The sequence below is a fragment of the Protopterus annectens genome, chromosome 2.part0 (assembly GCF_019279795.1).
Source record: "Protopterus annectens isolate FY-2018-M chromosome 2.part0, PAN1.0, whole genome shotgun sequence".
NCBI classification, from domain to species: domain Eukaryota; kingdom Metazoa; phylum Chordata; order Ceratodontiformes; family Protopteridae; genus Protopterus; species Protopterus annectens.
Genome location: NC_056728.1, coordinates 493,757,564 through 493,779,072, shown reverse-complemented (window position 1 = coordinate 493,779,072; position 21,509 = coordinate 493,757,564). Strand labels below are relative to the sequence as shown.

The 21,509-nt window shown below is 40.4% G+C and overlaps 1 protein-coding gene across 2 annotated transcripts in view; it reads left to right on the top strand.

Annotated features, from left to right (window-relative positions):
• The window catches only part of GOLM1 (golgi membrane protein 1), a 1,295,551-nt gene that overhangs the window by 1,035,474 nt on the left and 238,568 nt on the right, over positions 1-21,509 (top strand). Inside the window, exon 8 of one of the 2 annotated variants that reach the window (XM_044060901.1) lies at positions 19,147-19,449. In XM_044060901.1, coding sequence (XP_043916836.1) covers positions 19,147-19,449 — 303 coding nt within the window. Of the gene's footprint in view, positions 1-19,143; positions 19,450-21,509 lie in introns of both variants that reach the window. The other variant, XM_044060899.1, reaches the window with a different exon arrangement.

Sequence of the window (21,509 nt, the reverse complement as noted above, 5' to 3'; positions counted from 1 at the left end):
TGAGGTCCATTAGAAGTCTGTCTGAACATGATGTGTTGCGTCTTGTGGACCAGGCATTCTTGGCCAGAGGTATTCCACCCCCCAGGAACTATCCTTCCTTGTGAGGTGATCACCCATCTCTAAAGACACCTTCTTATTCTCCTCCTTCATTGCCTTTGAAGTCCATGGATATAGTACAGTCTTCCCCTTCTACGGTTCACTTTATGGATCTCACTAAGGAACCACAGTTGCCTTTGTGGCAGGAAAGTTTTGCTACGACCCAGGATGTCAGCTGTGACACACACAGCTTGCTGCTCCACAGCCATCCAGGAAGTCGGCAGGCTGAACCACTTAGGGGAGAAGTGCTCCCTGTCCTAGACATGCACTCCTCTCCGGGTGGACCAGCCTTCCAACTGATGGAGAAGGCTTTCGCTGCTGCTGGCAATACAGGACTGTCTATACCTCCGCCCTCCTCTGGTACACTGGTTTCACAAGTCACACCTTGCGGACACTGGGTGCAAGGGCCTCAGGACATATTCCCTCAGGAATCCCCTTTTCCGTTGTCTTCCCCAACTTCTCCCGCTGAGGAGGTCCACCGGAAAAGTTTGTGTAAGAGGAAGCACATGGACTCCACAGAGGAGTCCCTCACCGAAGATGCAGATTTCAGTGAGAGGGAAGGCTCCCCTCGGTCACCCTCTGAGGTATCCTTTGGTGATATTATCGAAATCCTGAAACAGAGTGGTGACTGGCAGCCCTCTAATCCAACCCCTGAGGAATCTGTGTTCCTGCAGGCTTTTCGCACCTGGCCCCCTACCTCCTGGGTTACTCCACCTGCCGATGAACTTGTCAAGTTCATCGTGCAGCATGCTTGGAAGGCCCTTGATGCTGTTGAAGCTATTCCCTGGAGGCCAGATAAGATCTTGTCCCCTCCTGCTTTGGATCCCCATTGGTCCAAAGGTCTTCCTGTAGATGCTTTGGTGGTGGCGGCTGCAACAAAAAAGGATCTGACAGAAGAAGAAATCCAGACTGTCCATCCGCCTAACAGAGAGTCTCAGGCCCTGGACAGAAAAGGGAAGTGCACCTTTGCTATCAGGTCCCTGAATTGTATGGCACATTTTACCAGGCTTCAAAGGGATCTGGTTTCTGTGCTCTCTGAAACCTTGGCTGGTGCAGCGTCTGATGAGGTCCATGACAAAGTGGCCTCTCAGCTGGCCACCATTGAGTCTATATCTAACTCCTCTATGCGATTGATATCTCGCGCATCAGAAGGAGCAGCTAGAGTGGCGGGTTCAGCTGCAGTCTTGAGACAACATGCCTGAATGTGCTTGTGCAACTTCTCGGAACCTTTTAAGGCTTCCTTTCTTAATGCCTGCATTGAGCCCTCCTCCTTGTTTGGGCCCAAAGTTAAAAGCACACTGGCCAGATGTGAACAAGGTGGTAAGACCCTTTCTGCCATAGGTGTCTGTTATTCTTCCTTTCAACGTGCTTTCTCCCAAAACCAAAAGAGTGGGAAGATATGGTTCAAGGAATCTCAGGGTCCTTTCCGTGACACACAGGCCCCGAGTTCTCCCCCAGAGGCAGAGGGGAAAACTCACAGGGCAGACACTCCTTTCGAGGCAGAGGGGGACCAGGGTTCCAGGGATTCTTTCCCTGGTCACTCCTACCAGCGCTCCTGAAGAGCGGCCCAACTCCTTTCCTCTGGAGGTGGTTGGGGGACGTTTCTCCTTGTACCCTTCTGCCTGGCTAACCATCACCACCGATTCTTGGGTACAAAGGATCATAACCAGAGGTTATCATATCCCCTTTGACCTTTGTCTCATCCCTTCAAAAAATCTTCCCGACGTTCAACCCAGTCAAAGGGAAGAAGCAGCACTAGAGATAGAAAAGCTACTAAGAAAGAGTCATCCAAATAGTCCCTCCAGACCAGATAGGATCCGGATTCAAGTCAAGACTATTTTTGGTGCCAAAGAAAACCGGGGACTGGAGAAAAATTTTGGATATCAGTGTGTTGAACAAATTTGTGAGTTCAAAAATTCAGGATGGTCACTATACAGTCTATCCTCCCGCTTTTGGAAAAAGATGATTGGATGTGCTGTATAGATCTTCAAGATGCGTACTACCACATAAAAGTGGACAGGCCATCAAGATTTCTGCGCTTCCCTGCGAGAACCAGTCACTACCAGTTCAGAGTACTGCTCTTCGGACTCTCTACAGCCCCCAGAGTGTTCACAAAGTGCATGGCAGTTGTCACAGCTCACTTGCAGCTTCAAGGATTCCAGGTGTTTCCATACCTAGACGACTGGCTCATTTCCGCCCCCACCAGACATCTATTGGAAAAAGCCCTGGCATACTCTCTCCCCACTGCTCAAAGGCTAGGCATAACTTTAAACTGGCAGAAATCCAATCTCACCCTTCTCAGTCGACAGAATTTATAGGGGTTATCTTGGACACAAAAACCTGCAGAGCTGCTATCTCAGAGCACAGAATTTTAAGGATAAAGCAACAACTAATTCCAATCCTTTCAAAGGAAAAATCCATGGCTCGCTCAATTCTCCAGCTGCTGGGTTCCATGGCAGCCTCCATCACCATTGTTCCCCTGGCCAGGTTTCACATGAGGCTTCTACAATGGCTACTGCTCACCCAATGGTATCCTTTTCAGCATCCTCTTTCAGCCATGATTCGAGTAACCCACAGGTGCAAACAGGATTTAAATTGGTGGATGACACACAATCTCTCTCAGTGGTCTCGCCCCTTTTCCCCCCAGCAACCCAAGGCCACAGTGACCACGGATGCCTCCCTGATGGGGTGGGGGTGGGGGGCTATGTAAGGGACAGACAGTCCATGGCACTTGGTCCCAACTGGAGGCCCATCTGCATATAAATGTTCTAGAGCTGAGGGCAGTGCTTCTGGCTTTGCAAGCATTCCATCCCCTGCTGCCATCTGGGACAATTGCGATTCAATCAGACAACATTGGTCTGGTACATCAACAAGCAAGGTGGAACCATATCATACCCTGTATATCGAGAGGCCATGAGGATATGGCAATGGGCGATGGCTACCAACCGTTTTCTTCTAGCAACGCACATTCCCGGGAGTTCCAACGTGATAGCAGACAGACTCAGCAGGTGCATTCCTTCAACCTCACGAGTGGTCCCTGAATCCCTTGATAACGGTGGAGATCTTCCACCGCTGGGGCCGTCCTTGCTGCAACCTCTTTGCATCCCCAACCAACTACAAATACAGCAACTACTTCGCCCTGATTCCTCCTCCGGGACAGTCACCCAGGGACGCTCTAGTCCACAGTTGGCCCTCGGGTCTTCTCTATGCATTTCCACCCTTTCCTCTCATTCCCCAGTTTCTGAAGAAAGCCCGGCGGTTGAAGAGCAAGGTAATCCTCATAGCACTGTATTGGCCACGACAGATTTGATTCCCATTCCTTTGGCCTCACCTACTAAATCGACCATGGATCCTCCATCCAATCCCGGAGTTGATTTCACACCCACAGAACCTAATTCATCCCAATCTGAACAGCCTGAAGCTAACGGCTTGGCTACTCCAATTCCCTTGATTGCCAGGCAGAATGATCTTTCTTTACCAGTACATGATATTCTCATTGCTTCTCATAAGTCTTCCACTAGAATTACTTATCTGAGCAAGTGGAAAAGATTTACCTGTTGGCTGAAAGATAAACAAGTAGACCCCTTTTCAGCACCAGTGTCAATAATACTAGACTATCTGGCCGACCTGTTTCAATTGTGTCTATCGGCCTCTACCATTAGAGTTCATTTGGCTGCAATTTCTAATTTTCATGAGAGTGTCCAAGATTCCTCTCGTATGTATCCTTTAAATTTCTAGTCTCCCACCAGGACACAAGTGCTCCTCAGCAATTACATTCTGCTTGCCAGCACACTCAAGCAAATCTGCAGTCTGCAGGTACCACTCCAGCCATACAGTATAAGAAGGAATCCGTACTGCAAACTAAACAAGGATATACATTTTGTGCCTCAAGAGCAGGAGCACACTCAAGCAAATCTGCAGTCTGCGGCTACCACTCCAGCTGTACAGTATAAGAAGGAATCAGTACTGCAAACTAAACAAGGATATACATTTTGAGCCTCGAGCAGGAGCACACTCAAGCAAATCTGCAGTCTGCGGCTACCACTCCAGCCATACAGTATAAGAAGGAATCAGTACTGCAAACTAAACAAGGATATACATTTTGAGCCTCGAGAGCAGGCTCAGTCCACCCAGGCATTCTATTTCTATGTTTTATGAGAGTGAAGCTATTACATTAGCAATATTTCTTAGTAGTTCTCAGCTTGCTAATAAAACTGACTGTTGTAGCCTTGTGTCCCCCCCCCCCCCGCTAGTACAGTAATCCTAACTGTCCAATAGACATTATACATTTAATTCACATCTCTGTGACTAAATTAACCATCAAGCAGCCCTCTCAGTGCTTTCTGCCTTAGTTTGTATCACGTGGAGGCCCACCTGTTTATTTGCATCTCTATACATTCCCCTTCATTGCTAATGTATCTCCCTACTCTAATCTGTGCACAACCTGGTTACTAATCAGCAAGTCAATGTGATGACACACTCCCAACCTTAATACACTTTGCTGTCTCTTCTCTCCTTCACTTTACAGGTAGTTTGAATTATTACTTACCCCCTCTGAGGCCTTCACTGGTTTCCACTGATTGCCTCTCTAGTTTCTTTGCATTCCACCTGGTTTACACCCCTTGTGCTATCTCCCTCCCCCAATACAAAGTCTATATTAGACTTCTGCTGAGCATGGAGCCATCTTTAAATTTCTAGTCTCCCACCAGGACACAAGTGCTCCTCAGCAATTACATTTTGCTTGCCAGTAAGCCATTAGACCTCAGGAATTTGTTTTAAAAGTGTTCAGATTTGTAAAGTAATACTTAACATTTTCTTTTGTCATGGTTGGCTCTGCCCTGCTCCGTTCGCCCTCGCTAACGCTCGGGCTCTCTCCGCTGCCCTGCCCCCTATTCCCTCCTGACCCCACTACCTCCACATTTGTAGTAATCACAGACACACCCACAGCTCACCCTCACATCACCTCCACCAATCACAGCTCCTCAAGTCATAATCACATTATACCACAACAACTTGCTCCACACAAAATACTCCCAATCACTCTCATTCCCACTAGGCATTTTTTATATCACCCACACTACTTCCCCATCCACATATAGTGCTACCTTATAATTCCTATTCAGACCCCCCACCTAGAAACAACTTAAACTTTATAACCATGACTATCACGCAACTAAGTCTAGTCTGTCTTCTCATAATTCTTTACAACACCACAAGTTATCACTCTAGCAATCCCTAAACTTAGTAGCACAACAATGCATTATGCACTCTCTTATACAGACATCACACATTATAATAATATCTGCCCACAGTTATTCAAGAACTACATAACGGACCAATTCAGGACTAAACACATATGCTCTCATTTCTACTCCAAAAAAACACAATACTTTCTCACACTCCTCACCAAACTCCAACATCATCTGTATAACCATTTTAACTCCAGGCTCACCATAAGTGGGGATATCCACCCCAACCCAGGCCCAAATCCATCATGTCCAACTCAAACTGCTCCAACACAAATGTCAGAACGTAACATCCCCACTTTCTTCATCCCTGGGCAAATCAACAACAGCAGCAAAACCAACCATCTTTTAATGCTAAATATTAATATTAGAAGTATCAAAAATAAAATACCTGAACTCCAGGCCACAATAGCACACTACTCCCCAGACATAGTTGCTTTAACAGAAACCTGGCTAAATAAAAACATAGCTAACTCAGAAGTTCTCCCTACTGACTACAATATCATTAGACAAGACAGACCACTTCGTAAAGGGGATGGAACTGCCTTACTGTACAAGTCAAACTTAAATGTTCGTCAATTACCAAACTCCTATCCCTCCCCCAATAATTGGGACATACTTATCTCACAACTTCAACTTCACCCTAAAAAGGTCATCACCACAATTGTGATCTACATTCCACCTGGAAATACACCTGCTAGCCTTGAAGATTCTTATCCTGGTGTTCTTCCACATACTCACAAGAAACCCTTATTCTGGGGGACTTCAACCTCGATTGATTCACCTGTATATCAGAACCATCAAGTAATCTAATAAATTTCCATGGCTACCAGCAGCTAGTTCATATTCCAACTAGATGTGATAAAAAATCTAAAAGGGAATCCATCCTTGACTGGGTCCTAACTAACAACCACACATTGTACCCTCATACAGGCAGTCTCCCAGACACTTTAAGTTACCACAACATAATATACTTTATACGTAGTAGAACAAGCATACGCAAAACAACTAACAATATATCCACTAGAAACACAAAAAAAGTCTCTCCTGAGGTCCTCAACACTTTACTCTGTAACTGTGACTGGACCCCCCTAAAAACCCTCCCACTTGACCAGGCTGTAGCATATTTCAGCAAAACATTTCTGCAACACCTAGACACTGTCGCTCCATTGCGCAAAATCAAGGTTAGAACCTCTATAAACCCCTGGCTCAGTAAAGAAACCAAACAAATCCTCAAGTCCAGAGACACTGCCTGGCTTTACTATCTAAAAAACAAAGAAACAAAAAGCCTAAGTACCAAGAACTGCGCAACCATGCAAAAAATGCATTAGGCTGGACAAAAAATCCTACTACACAACATTACAAACTAAATACCAACACAACCCCCAAAAATTTTGGAAAAATGTAAACCAGCTACTAAAATCCACCCTAAAGCCTACCCCCAAACCAACCACCCCTGACACTAAAGTTCCCATCGAAACACAATTCAACTCCCACTTTGTGAACTCAATTCTATCCTTAGTATCACAGGACAGTTCATTCCTCACTATCCCCCCAACACAGATAACACTAATACAAGCTTTACTCTCAAAACGGTTTCCACCACTTCAATCAAAAGCATGCTCTCCAAACTAAAAACCTCATCAACAGCAGCCAACCTACTCCCAGCTATTTCTTGAAACTCACAGCAGATGCTATTGCTATCCCAGTCTCCACTCTCATAAACAGATCAATTGTTGAAAACTATGTGCCCAAACTCTGGAAAATATCCTATGTTACACCCATACATAAAGGCAGGACCTCCACTGAACTTAATAACTACAGACCCATTGCTTTACTCTCCCCCTGGCCAAAATCCTAGAAAAATGCATCCATACCCAGGTGCTAAACTATCTCCTGGACACCAACATCCTGTCACCTACTCAGCATAGTTTCAGACCTGCCCATAGTACCACTACAGCCCTCCTCTGCTTCACAGACACAGTAAACCATCTCAGAAATGAAGGCCTGCAAGTGTCATCTCTTTTTTTGGATATGTCCAAAGCATTTGACACAGTCTCACACCAAATCCTGCTAAACAAACTAAACCAATATCATCTGTCAAATTCCACTCTTACCTGGTTCCAAAGCTACTTAAGTGACAGGTACCAAGCTGTGAAATGGGAAAATTCTCTCTCTCCTCAGCTGCCCATAACTATAGGAGTCCCACAGGGTTCTGTCTTAGGACCACTACTATTCAGTCTTCACAAATGACCTCCATACCTCCACACAGCATGCATCTATAATTCAGTATGCAGATGACACTACCTTAATCTGTGTTGCACAAAACATTCCCACCCTCCTGCAAACAACTCAACTAGCATTCTCTGACGTTGAAAACCTTACCAAAGCCCAACTTATCCTCAATCCAAAGAAAACTCAGCTTATGATTATAACCAGTTCTAACAAAAACACTAAGTCAGTTCACTATCTACTCCACTAATGCTACTCCAATTGCTCCAGTGGCACAGGCTAAGCTATTGGAAATAACCGTAGACTCCCACCTAAAATTTGATAGTCATCTCAACTTAACTATTAAAAAAGTACATGCCAAATTGGGGTCGCTCTACCATATCAAACCATTTCTTACCAACAACACAATATCAGCCATTGCTCGCTCCCAACTTCTAGCCACCCTACTCTATGCATCTCCCATTCTGACTAATCTCAACAAAACTGAACTAAGCAAAATGGAAGCCTGCTATAACAGAATTGCCCGCTTTGCTGCAAATTGCTCATATAGAACTCATCACTGTACTGCTTTGAGACAGCTCCACTGGCTTGAACTGCCCAACCTCCTAACCTACAATCAGTTCTGCCTCTGTCATTCTATCTATTACCTCCCCAATAAGTGTCCTGCCCCCAAAAACCTAGTATGACATTACTCAGCCAAAAGGCCTCTTAGATCATCAAGCAAACTACTACTAGAAGTCACCAACAGCTACAATACCTTTGGAGATGCACTATATAGTAGTTCAGTGGCTACAAAATGGAACTCTGTCTCTACAAGCATTCAAAACATATCATCCAAAGCCTCCTTTAAAGAGCTCATCAGGCAACATCTCAAGGAAAGTTGGCAGTGCCATGATTGCTCCCCAGGCTAGTGAAAGTGGATAACGCATACATACAAAATCTAGAGCACTTTAATAGTTTTCAGTCTTACTCACAAACACTGGCTAATCTAAAATGTATGTACTGTACCTGTGTACTATGTATGTATTCTACCTATGTTCCAAATTTCAGCTGTACACCACAAATCTATTAATTACCTTTATTTTTAAAATTAATATTTTTTTGTTTCTCTCCACTGTAACTGTTTGTGCCGCATACCACTGTAAAAACATGTTTCCTGTAATTTGTGTGTATACTGATCATGTCTAAAAACTAAATGTGTCTGTAATTTTTCTGTGTGGAGCTTTTCTCCCCGGGCTTCTGCTGAAAAAGGGCCTTTTCGAATCAGTCAGACACCCCCGGTTAACAAATGTAAAATAAATAAATGTCCCATAATTTGTGCAAGACCTTCATAAAAGGTGTGAATCATCTGAAGCCCCCTTTTAGAGAACCTATTCAACCATGGGATTTATCATTAGTTCTACAAGCTCTGACAATGGCACCTTTTGAACTAGCCTCTTCTTGCGACCTCAAGTATTTGTGATGGAAAACCTTGTTTTTGGTCGCTATTACTTCTGCCAGACGTATTTCTGGACTTCAAGCTTTATGTATCAAAAGTCCATACTTGATTTTTCATAAAGATAGTGTCTCTGAGAACTAATCCGTCATTTCTGCCTAAAGTGATTTCTGAAATGTCCATTAATCAAGCCATTGAATTGCCAGTTTTCTTTCCCAACCATTCAAATAGAAGAGAGTATTGCCTACATACCCTTGATATACACAGGCAAATCTGTTTTTACCTAAACAGGACTAAACCCTTTCGTAAATCTGACCAGTTATTTTTGGCCTTTTCTGGGTCTAGATTAGAATCGGCTGTTGCTAAGGTCACATTAGCTAGATGGTTGAAGGACTGTGTGACCTTTATTTACACACAACGTAATATGTCGTTGCCTACTACCATGAAAGCTCATTCAACAAGGTCAGTGGCAACTTCTGCTGCCTTCCATGCCAGAGCTTCTTTACATGATATCTGTGCAGCTGCAACTTGGGCTATGCCTCATACCTTCATCAATAATTACAAATTGGATTTGGCCTTCAGGGGAAGAGCATCTTTCGGTTCTATGGTGCTCAGGAATATCCTTCCATGAGAGCCTCCCAGGAATAGAGTAGCTGGTGACTCTGTCCCATATGTAAGGAATGAACGAGGATTAACAATATCAGATAAAGAAGTTCTGTCTTACCATAACGTTCCATCTGTATTGTTGATCCTCGTTCAGTCATTACGACCCTCCCTCCTTCCCCCTCCTGTGGTTTCTAGTGGATCTCACCATCCAGTTCTCGTAGGTTATTTGACCAGAGGTAACCTCTACCTTCTTTAGCTTGCAGACTCAATCTGAGGTAACAGGGAGAGGGGAATTGTGGGTAAGAGTTTAGCTCAAGAGTTTGAAGCTGACGCGAGCTTGGAAAATGGCCGGCTCGGTTCCGAGGTCGGAACCGATACCCATTGTAATGACTGAATGAGGATCAACAATACAGATGGAACGTTATGGTAAGACATAACTTCTTTTTCCTGGTCATGTCAAAGGCCATTCCACCAGGTAAAGGACAACTACCACTGCCTTCCTCAAAGGAGTTCCTATACAGGCCATCCTTAAAGCTGTTACCTAAAACTCAGTGCAGACCCTAACAAAACACTACCATTGGCCAGGGGTGTCCAACCTTTTGGCTTGCTGGGGCCACATTGAGTGAACAGAAATGGTCTTGGGGCCGCATATAAAATATATCATATAGTTAACTCTTTTTTTGCTCAGAAAGACCACAGTTGACCTCCTGGCTGTACTGTAGGTGCATTTGAACAATGAATAAATGCCTAATATTTGCTTTAAAATTCTAATTCTAATTCTGTAATCTAACAGTTAACTCTAACATCTTGGTTAATATATCTGTATATATATATATATATATATATATATATATATATATATATATATATTTTTTTTTTTTTTTTACAAATAAACAGATATTCACTACAGCACTAGTAGCATTTCTCACTGGGAAAGCCATTCCAGCAGTCCAACTACATAAAATGTCAACATCAGCAGTCCTACAATACTATAATCCACAAACATAACCCAACAAATTTGCAATAAAGTAAGTAATTCACATTACTGACTTAATAAAACAATTCTGAATAAGCTAGAAGAGGGTCTCACCCAAACAAATAACTGGTGCCAGAAATATGGCCTCAAGATAAATGCCAAAAAATGTATCATCATCCTCTTTGAGAAGAGTGATGTCCCCACAAATTATCACATTAATAACAATGTTGTAAGCATGCAATAAGTCGTATGGTACTTGGGCACCCAGATTGATAGAAACCTGACTTTTGACCAACACGTTGTCTCTGTTGTAAGGAAAGCTTTTTACATGGCCCACTTCATTAGTAAGGGTATCTCATCCAGGGACAAGGAGGTCATAACATCCCTGTATTCTTCCTTTACAAGAGCCATTATTAAGTGCAGTGCCCCTTTTGGCATGTGCCTCAGCAAAACACCCTGCCAAAAGAAAGACTGCAACCATTTCTGACAAAAAAGGTCAAAGGACTAAGTTCACTTAGTTGTCCGAACAGACTAAAAAGCTTCTTGCTTTCCTCTCTCTCTCACTGGCCCCTATAAATTTCATCATTAGCTTGCTTTCCAGGCTAAGAAAGATCCTGCCTTAAGAGACTTCCTCTACCTCAGAAGTACTGGTTATACTTAAAACGCTCACTACAAAGACCACAGCCTTCACTGCAACATAAACAAGCCACTTTTTATGGACAGGTTCTTGACCCAAAAACCTTCAACTTCTGTTAAAAGCTCCTCTCATTATTAAACAGTGTAGTTCAGTAACACGATGGCTGGATGGATAGCCATAAATGTAGTCCTTGGGTAAGTAGCATAGCCTTCATCAAACCAGATGGAAAATCCACATATTAACCTTTCCCAGCTGGATGGCTAAGATCTAATATTGGTTACTCAAGTCTAGTTGCCCAAGAAGAGGGGCATGTTTAACTAAGAATTCCATTTGCAACATTATATTCAGTACACATATTAAATCTCTCTCTCTTATACACACACACACACACACACACACACACACACACGCACAAAAAGCCCCTACTTGTAAAATAGGCAACCTCAGTAATCACATGACACCCACTCGCTGAATGAATTTGTCTGGAAGTCAAAATATCTGAAAAAAAAATCATAATAGAGATGGATTCATCCATGTAATTTCCCACTACCAAAAGGACCACGAATAAATCAACAAACAACTGCAGGGCAAAAAGTAAATCAATAAGAAAACCATAAACTATAATGCTACATACAGGTGTAAACATATAACTTGTGTCATTCCCCAGGTTAATCCATATTATACCAAAAGATTGTTTCAGAGCTTCAGCTATGTAAAAACAGCTTTCTCCTAAAAATTGATATTTGCCTTGCTGTAATTATAACTGTAAAAAAATGTTTTTAAGTTTAGTCTGTACCTCAATGATTGTCACTGTTACGAGATGTAATCTCTGTCATATTGTATGAGTACTACATCCATAATTTGCTGTCTCTCTCTCTCTCATGTATTGTATTATATTGTTTTCTGTTATTTTTGGAGATTTTCTCCCCGGGCCTCCGCTGAAAATGGACCTGTGTCCAGTCGGACTTTCCTGGTAAACAAATGTAAAATAAATAAAAATGTCCCTCCAGTCTAAAGCCATTTGACATTCACACATTTTAATTTGTGCAGAAGTTACTCACAGACTGACAGTTTACTGAGCTGTAATGCTGACCTTCGCTTTTGAAAAAAACTAATTTCCAGACTTTGTCAATAGCTCAAAGTGTAGAGAGGATTATTTATTTATTATATATTTATTTATTTTTGGAAAACATCTTTAAAACTGTTAAATTGATTACACACCCAGAAACACAGAAAAGTTATTGTGATTATGTAAACCACCGAATGCTGCAAGAAATCAAAGTCACATTAGCACTCTATGCTTATGTCCGAACAGATGAATCAAACCTGTCAATTCCAAAAGAAGTAAAGTAGCTTAATAAGAAGATTATTTGCAAGATTACATGGCAGTTTATACTGGAAATAAGCAGAGATACTAAAAAGGCTCTGTTTTTCATAATTATGCCGAAAAGTCTTCCAAGGTAAATACAACTTCTGATTTAGTATGGAACCATACCTCTCAACCTTAGAGCAAGAAATTTGGACAAAGCGAAAAATAAAAGTGGGACACAGGCCCAAAAATAGTTATGCATCACAGACACCATTGAAACAACTGTAGCTGCAAACATTATACATCACTTATAATCTTTCTATCCCATTATTGTCAGTTAAACATTATATGGCTCATTCAGTCCTACCTTCTTTTGCATCAAAGAAAACCATGCTTTGAAATAACAAAATGTATTAAAATAATAAATAAAACACATTGCATCAACATCCTGCAACTTCCTACCTGCAAGCAACCACAGAGCATTCACTGAAACTAGGGCTACTTGTTTCCCCAGAATGACAGCACTCCCTAATTAAGTCTAATGGTATACAATCTACCAGTATCTGGACTACCTGAAATAAAGTAAATTATGGCCTGTAAATTGAAAGTACACTTTGTTTAATTAAACTATATTTCTTAGCCCACTTACTATATTTTTCAGTAACATCCTAATATCCATTTCCAGGTCACTTTACAAGAAATTGACAGTGGCAGACTTGGCATCCTTCAAAACCCCACAGGCCCACGCTAGTACATTGTCCATTAAATGTAAATATCCATCCACTGTAAATGGCAAGAAGCTATGTCTTAAAAAATCCACTTCTGGCATGCGTATCCAAGTATTAGGTTTTGAAACAAAGAAACATATTCTCTACAGTCCGCAAGTCTCTGTCTTTAATAAACATCTACTGTTGCAGCACTCCCAACACATAAGCACACACATACACACTAAAATCCCCAACATTTAAAATATGACATTGTGCCCACTTGATTTGCCAGTATTGATGATCCGCCAAAGCTATGCTTACTGTTGTCCAATCTACCACTGCTTAGAACCCACCAATGAAAAAGACAGTACTGGGTGCTTTTTTGTTTGTCTGAAAAAACAATACAACTTTATATGCTACAGTCCCACATAGTCAGTCCAGTACTGACCCATTAACCCTAGGCTGCTGTCTCATTCTTACTCCCTGGAACTGCATTACCTTGGATGACTACTTTTATTTCCTAAGCAAAAGACACAAATTGGAAGATGAGGCAAAAATTCAGACATTCTTTGAAAATCCATAGAGTTAAGAGGTATGAGTTCATGTTCAATACAACACTCTCCCTGTCAGGAAAGCCACAATTTAATGAGTGTACTCTTAATGTATGATATATTTGTGAGCTAACTTGTTTGTGTTCAGTAGGTAAACTGATCATTGTTAGCTTCTTTGTGCATGTGTCTCTCTCTGTCATGCACACATATACACACATACACACACACTCTTCTTCTACTTTCACGCACGCAATTCTGCTTTCATGCAAGCACTCACTCACTATTAACACAGGTAATTGCTGTCCCTTTCAAAGGCAACAGCGGCAAATCCATACATGAGTCCCACTTCAGCGAGAACACACACACACACACACACACACACACACACACACACTGATTGTTCAGCGCAAAATAATGGCATAAACACTCTGACCCTTTTTTGGCTCAAAAACAAAACTAGAATGGTGCTTTGGCACATGCGCACACCAACATTAGCGTTACAGGTCATGGGAGTGAAAAACACAAAACAAGAAAAGTGTTTTGGTGCATGCTTACATCAGTGTTGCAGTTAGAGATTGAGGGCTGCATGGAAGAGCTCTGAGGGCTGCATGCGGCCCACGGGCCGCAGGTTGGACACGTCTAATTTAGACATTGCCTCAAGAGCTAAAGCAGGGTTTGCAACAGCCGTCCTGCAAAATATTATTTGCTGAGGGCCAACTGCTTTTCCCAGCATCCTTCCACTAGCTTTGGGCGTCCTCCCAAGAATCAGTATTGCAGCACTGACTATGAAGAATGTAGTACATTTGTCACACCATAATTATAGATGTTTGAGGAGGTCAGTGTTACAGTACAAGCTCCAACCCCACTCTGTTGTCCCTTTCCTTTCCCCTTTGCTCGGTGCAAGGGAGAGAGGAGAATCTTACAGATCTTTCATCATTCCCTTTCCTCATTACTTGTGTATTGCAGCCGTTGTTAACCTAGACATCTGGAGAGGTTGTGATATCCTTGGGCATAAAACTGCTTGCACGCAACTTGGAAAGATCTGAGGATGGTGCCAACAGAAGACCTTGTATCCGGACGTCCAGACACTAGTCCTCAGATGTCTGTCTGATTGGGCGAGTCATGTGCTCCTGCATACAAATGAAAAAGGCAGACTGCAATGCTAAAACTCAAAGCACAAACAAAAAAAAGCAGCTGCTGTTGGCAAGCAGTCAAGTTTCAGTCCACTTTGATCAATTAATAATAACCCAGCAAATTTGTAATAAAAATTCTGTTGGAAGAAACACACAAACCGTTTGTAAGCTGATAAGAGCTTCTGTTCCATTTATTCGAACTTCCATCATTGGTGATAGAAACAGGTTAAAACAAGTATTTATATAATAAAACACCTTAGTTAGCAGTTATTCTGTTATGTGACTTCATTATTTAATTGGTTACCAAACCTTTAAGACCTCATTTAAATTTGAAAAACAAATATATTTAATAACAGCACTTTGTGTTTATAAAAAAAATTATTAAATACGTGCTGACTTTAATTTAAAGCATTTAATATTTTTGCTTTCATTCAAACGAGGATTCTTATTTGCCTGCAGCATTATTTTCCAATCTACTTTCTTAACTTCTAACTTATTTAAATCCCCACCTCTACAAAAAGTGGCTACATGATCTAAAAAAAAAAAAAAAAAAAAAAGAATACTTACAAAAACCTTGGCAGTTAGTCGCATGTTTTATTTTTCACTACAAAAACATGCACATAAATTCTTTTTGATAGCTTCCTGGTAGTAACTATCGCAAGACTTGCAGATAGCAAGGTAGACCACCGTAGTAGAATTACAAGTAAATCTTCCCCTAGCCCAAATCTGTTTCTGTGAGTCTTTTAGAATAACGTTTGACACCATCATTTATGCATCTGCAATACTTGCAGTTTTGGCACTTAAACGTACCATGTTTACTGCTGTTTAACTAAATTGATGTTTTTTCAAACATTTAAGATTACAGCTTTTCTTATAAGTAAACTTAGATGTAAAGCCTAAAATAGAAGCTAAATCTTTATTTTCTAAAGTAATTTTCCAGTTGTTACTTACAGACTGATTTATGCTAGGGGTGTCTAAAGAAATGTGGAGTGGAAAAGACCTATAATTGACCTGATCTTTTTGTTTAATGCATTGTTTATTGAGCCCTGTAGTAATGATGGGAGAAAACTTGGTGTTTCTGAAACTAAAATTTTCAGAAAGTATTTTGTCTAACTCTTCAGCTAAATAATCTCTCCCCAAGAACAACCACTACATTTTTAAAAACTATGTCATTACTAGTAAGACGACTCAAGTGCACAAACTGCCCCTTTATAACATTTCTTTTCATGAAATGTGGGTGACAGAACACAGATATTTGTTAAAAGATGTTTTTTTGTAAAATAGTGCTACTAAATATTCTTATACTGACATCCATTTCAAGTTCTATGTCCAGAAAAACAACTTTTTTACCATGTTTTCCTGTAGTAAGCTTGAGAAAGGTCTGTGCTGTTTAAGGCAGAAACCAGAGTTACTCTCTAAAGGTTGTTCTTGGAGAAGCTACTTAGCTGAAGAACGATACAAAGTAGTTTATGAAATTGTTAGTTTCAGAGACACCAAATTTTCTCCCATTATTATTACAGGGGTCAATAAACAATTTATTAAACAAAAAGATCAAGCCAATTATAGGGCTTTTCCAATCTCCATTTCTTAAGATGCCCCTAGCATAAAGCAATCTCTAAGTAAAAACTGGAAGATTATTTTAGGAAATGAGGATTTAGTTTCTGTTGTATGTTTTGAGCCTAAGTTTACTTATAAGAAAAGTTGTAATCTTAAAAGTTTGAAAAGCCATCAGTTCAGTTAAACACCAGTAACAATAGTATGTTTAAGTGCCAAAACTGCAAGTATTGCAGATACATAAATGAGGGGTCAAACATTATTCTAAAAGACTCCGAAACAGATTTGGGCTAAGAGAAGATTTACTTGTAATTCTACTATAGTGGTCTACCTTGCTAATTGCAAGTCTTGTGGCAGTTTTTACGTAGGAAAAACTACCAGGAAGTTATTGAAAAGAATTTATAAGCATGTTTTGGCAGTGAAAAATAAAGATTTAACAAATACACTAGATAAGCATGTTACTAACAGCCAAGGTTTTCATAAGTTTTCTTTTTTTTGTTTTAGCCAATATTTTGTATGGAGGGAATTTAAATAAGTTAGAAGTTATGGAAGTAGATTGGCAAATAATGCTGCAGGAAAATAAGAGTCCTGGTTTAAACAAAAGCATAAATATTAAATGCTTATTAAATTCAGCACATATTTAATCAATTTTTATAAACAGAAAGTGCTGTTATTAAATATACATGTTTGTTTAATTTAAATGACAGCTTAAAAAGGTGTGGGAACCAATTAAATAACGAATTCACTTAAAAGAATAATTAAGTTGTTTTATTATATAAGTATTTGTTTTAATCTGTTTGTATCAGCTCTGATGAAGTTTGAGTAAACGCAACAAAAGCACTTAGCAACTTAGAAACAGTGATTTGTTTGTGTGTTTCTTCTAAGAGAATGTGTCTTACATTACCAGATCGCAGTGGACTGAAACGTGACTGCTTGGCATTAACAAGTGCTTTTTTGGTCTGTGCTTCTGCATGGCAGCAAAATGCAAGAATCAGTACTGTAACGCTGATCTAATCAAGAATCTACAGTTATGTTAAGTGTGACACAACTGTACTTTTTCTATTAATGTATGTGTACCTATGTCATTACTTAAATATAATTTAATAAAAATGTTTAAAAATATGAACAATCCCAGTCTAACTGCATAGCCAGTGCTATTTTGTTCCTGTTTAGGCACCTTTTCTCTGAGGAGGTGCAACAGATGTTGAAGGATTCATGGAAATCTGCCACTTGAAAATCTTATTTATCCAAAAGCTTTTCTAGTTTGTGCCAAAACAGAGAACAAGACCCATCCCAAGCAAGAGCACTACTGCTTCTCAGTGCCTATGTGAAATGCTTAGTTCAGGCCTTATGTACACTTCAGTTTAGTTACATCTGTTGGCCATTTCAGCTTTTCTGCCAGTGAACCCATTTATTTTTTTTTATTTTGGAAAAATTAAACCAATTATTTGTGTCTTATGATGGCAAGAAGAAAGTTCAGCCAGTATCTAAACAAATTGTTTCTAGATAGCTGTCTCTTGCTATCAAGTTCTGCTATTCTAAGATAATAATCACCCACAGAATGTTGGGACTAATTCTGCCAGATCTGTGGCCACTTTGATACTTTTGGAAAGGGGTGGATTCTAAATATATTGCAGAAGTAGCTACTTGGTCCTCTGTTCACACCTTACTGAACAGTACAGGCTTGATTCATTTGCCAGAGCTTCCTTTTCTAAAGTTCTTCTTCAAGGAATCTGAGACTCAGGCCCTTTTCTATCCACCTTTTCTTCCCAAGCTTTAGCAGTCATCCCATATTGCAGTGGCTACTCCAACAGTGATCCAGTGAAGAACATAGTAGAATTGTGTAAGTCTGCTTGGCATAACAGTAGGTGTTTGATTCAATCACTTTTGCAGTACTAGTAACTTTACTCCATTCCCTTTTTTTTTGTACCTTTCCTGGCCAGGGTGGTGTGTTCTCCTTCCTTTTGGTCTTCTGACATGACATGACTTCCCTTAGAGCTTAAAGTTTTAGCCTCCCTATTTGGGACGAGAAAACATAGAATTTTGGTGTGCCCATATGCCCATCTTAACTTGTACTGTCATGCCAAGGGAGGACATATGGCATACAAGGAATGACTTTGAAGCTTTGTAGACTGGTTAGATGCATGGTACCCTTGGCAGGATACATCTCGTATTGTAACAGCTGCTGCAACAGTGATCTATTCAAGAATCTGTTATGGTAGGTAAGGATACACAGCTGTACATTTTCACCCAGCCTTTTACAGCCAGGTTTGACCTGCAGTAGCAGAGTAATGATGATAGCTGACCTTAGCCTTGTTACGATGCCACTTTAATATTTGCATGGCTCCCTTTCTTTCAAGGGGTCTTTGAGCAGCAATCTGAATGCATAAGTAACAAGGGGGAAAAAAAACATTTTAGAAGCTTTGTTTGAAACAACAAAGATCTGCATTTGTGTTTTTTTACATTGTACCTTGTTGCCAACCCTCACCAGCAAGGTTTATGCCTAATGTTAATGTATGGAAAATAAATGTACCAGAAGGCGCATTACTTTGACTAGTAATTTTCATTTATGAAATGTAGTTTGCATGGATTCATTTTAATATGGCCTTACTTAATTTAAATAACATTACCTAATTTAAATAATTGCATTTTTTTTTCCAGAAGATTCTCCTGTAGGAAAGCAGGAACAAATTAAGCCAAAAGAAAGTGGACCAGAAGTGGCAGCAAATCCAGAAGAGCCCAAAGAAGCGAATGTAGACATTAAGGAGGGCACAGAAGAATTGAAAAAACTGGCCAGTAAAGCACCAATTGATAAGCCCTTAGAAAAACATGTCAATATTAATGCAATTGAAGAGGAAGAAGTTGTGCAAGAAGATGAAATAGAAGAAAGTGAGAAGGACGAGCCATTTCCAAATGATTTGGAGCTTCTCCAGGCAGAGCAAGAAGTTGTTGACATGGCCGCCAGAGGTTAGAGCATTGGAATGCATAATAAATTCAGTACTTTAACAGTAACTTAAAATAGTTTAAAAAAGTTGCCACCATGATGAAGTGGAAAAGGGGGTCTGTGACACTGGTAACATTGATTCAAGTAACATCACAAGTGCTAGAAATTCAAGTAAGAGGAGCATAATGTATGAGTGACTGAAGGAAAGCTGTTCATCCCTCCACCCTTGATGAAAAAAAAATATTGTATCTCTTTGCTTAATAGCCCCTGGATCACACATGGTGCAGAGCACTTTGACGAATATGTGTAGTAGCACGTTTGTGGAAGAGCACTTTCAGGCCATTATAAAAATCATTGTACTCCATGCATAAGGAGGTGGTCATTGTACAGAAGGGGATAATAAAAAGCTCCCAAGCCACTAATGGGGCAAGAGTCCTTGTCCATTTCTAATTTTAAGGAAAGGTTCAGTGGAGAGAGACCCAAAAATATATTCAAGAGTGAACTATAATGCTAGACAATAAAAATTACTGTGTGTGAATAAAATTTGAGTGTCATACTGTGGTTCTGAAAAGTTAAATGTTGACACAGTTTGTGACAGAAAAACGCCTGCCTCAGACAACTTTTTTGTGTCTGTTGTAGTTAAACTTTAGATATATAATATGAGGTGTGTCTGTAAACTGTCACATGTTGAGTTGTGTGTACTAAACAGGTAAACAATTATCACTATACTTCTAGGGTGCTGTTGGAAGGAATAAATCCAAAGGGTTGAGCACTTTAGTATGTCTTTAGTGTACAGTCAGGCATGTTTGCGAAATTCTTTGATTTTCTTACACAGTTATTTTGTTGAGGGGCTTATTTTAGTTACACATGAACATGTCTTACACACCCGTAAAATGTGTGCATATGTACACACACACACACACACACACACACACACACACTTATTCCTTTATACACACACATAACTACGTGTGTGTGTGTGTGTGTGTGTGTGTGTGTGTGTGTGTGTGTGTGTGTGTGTGTGTGTGTGTGTGTGTGTGTGTGTATTTGTACATATATGTAATGTTATTTTGATCCACTAATGTACTAGTGGAAACGCTGGTATTACCATCAAGTATTGGGACATATGCAGGAATTTCTTTTATTTATGACTTCTCCCATGATGGTATATACCATTTGCTCAGGATAACCCCTACTGACTAACATCTCTTTTAAGTAGAGGCATTCATCTATGAAGGCCTGGTGATCAGAAACCATCTTAGCAGCCCTTACCATCTGTCCTTTAAAAGCTGCTTTCTTTTGGTGGTAAGGGTGATTGCTGCTGAAGTGCAGGAGGGTGTTGAAATAAGTATGTTTCCAGTATATTTTGATGCAAGTCTTGGAACAGAGCAATCTTTTGTCAGTGTAACATCCAGGAAATTAATGGACCCAACCTGATACTCCAGAAAGGAGGTGGTGCTGTTAATATAATCCAAGACTCAATGGTCTCCATAGGCCCTGTCCAAACAGCAAAATTATCATAATTAAACGTGTATATACTGATATATTTGGCATCTCACTAGAGAAGAGGAATTTCCTTTCCCATGTGGCCGTAACTATATTTGCTGACCCCATGGCAATGCCAAATCTTTGGTTACGGGATTACTAGCATTAATCGCTCCTTACTTTTTTTTTACCCTTTTTGCTTGAGTACTGGTTGGTATATCGTTGGTACTTCCGTCTTTTCTACCCTGTCATCAGGTATTTCTTGGATACCATCATTGGTACACCCTTTCCTTTATTTTATTTTTCCTTAAAAATAAACTATCTTTTTTTGTCTCCCTGTTTTTCTCTCTGTCATGACTGAAAAACCTACACATTTTAAAAAGTGCACTTCTGTGGATACAAGATACCCAATTCTGTTGCCCACAGGGAGTGCATGTACTGTTTGGGAGTAGCCCACCTTGAGACTCCATGCTTGATTTATGCTGGTTTTAACAATAGGGCCTTGAGTGATCACTGCAACAAGTTAGTTTGAAAGGGTTACTTCCCTGTTCTTAGTTCAGGGCATCAAACACTTACCAAGAAACAAAGTTTTCCGTGG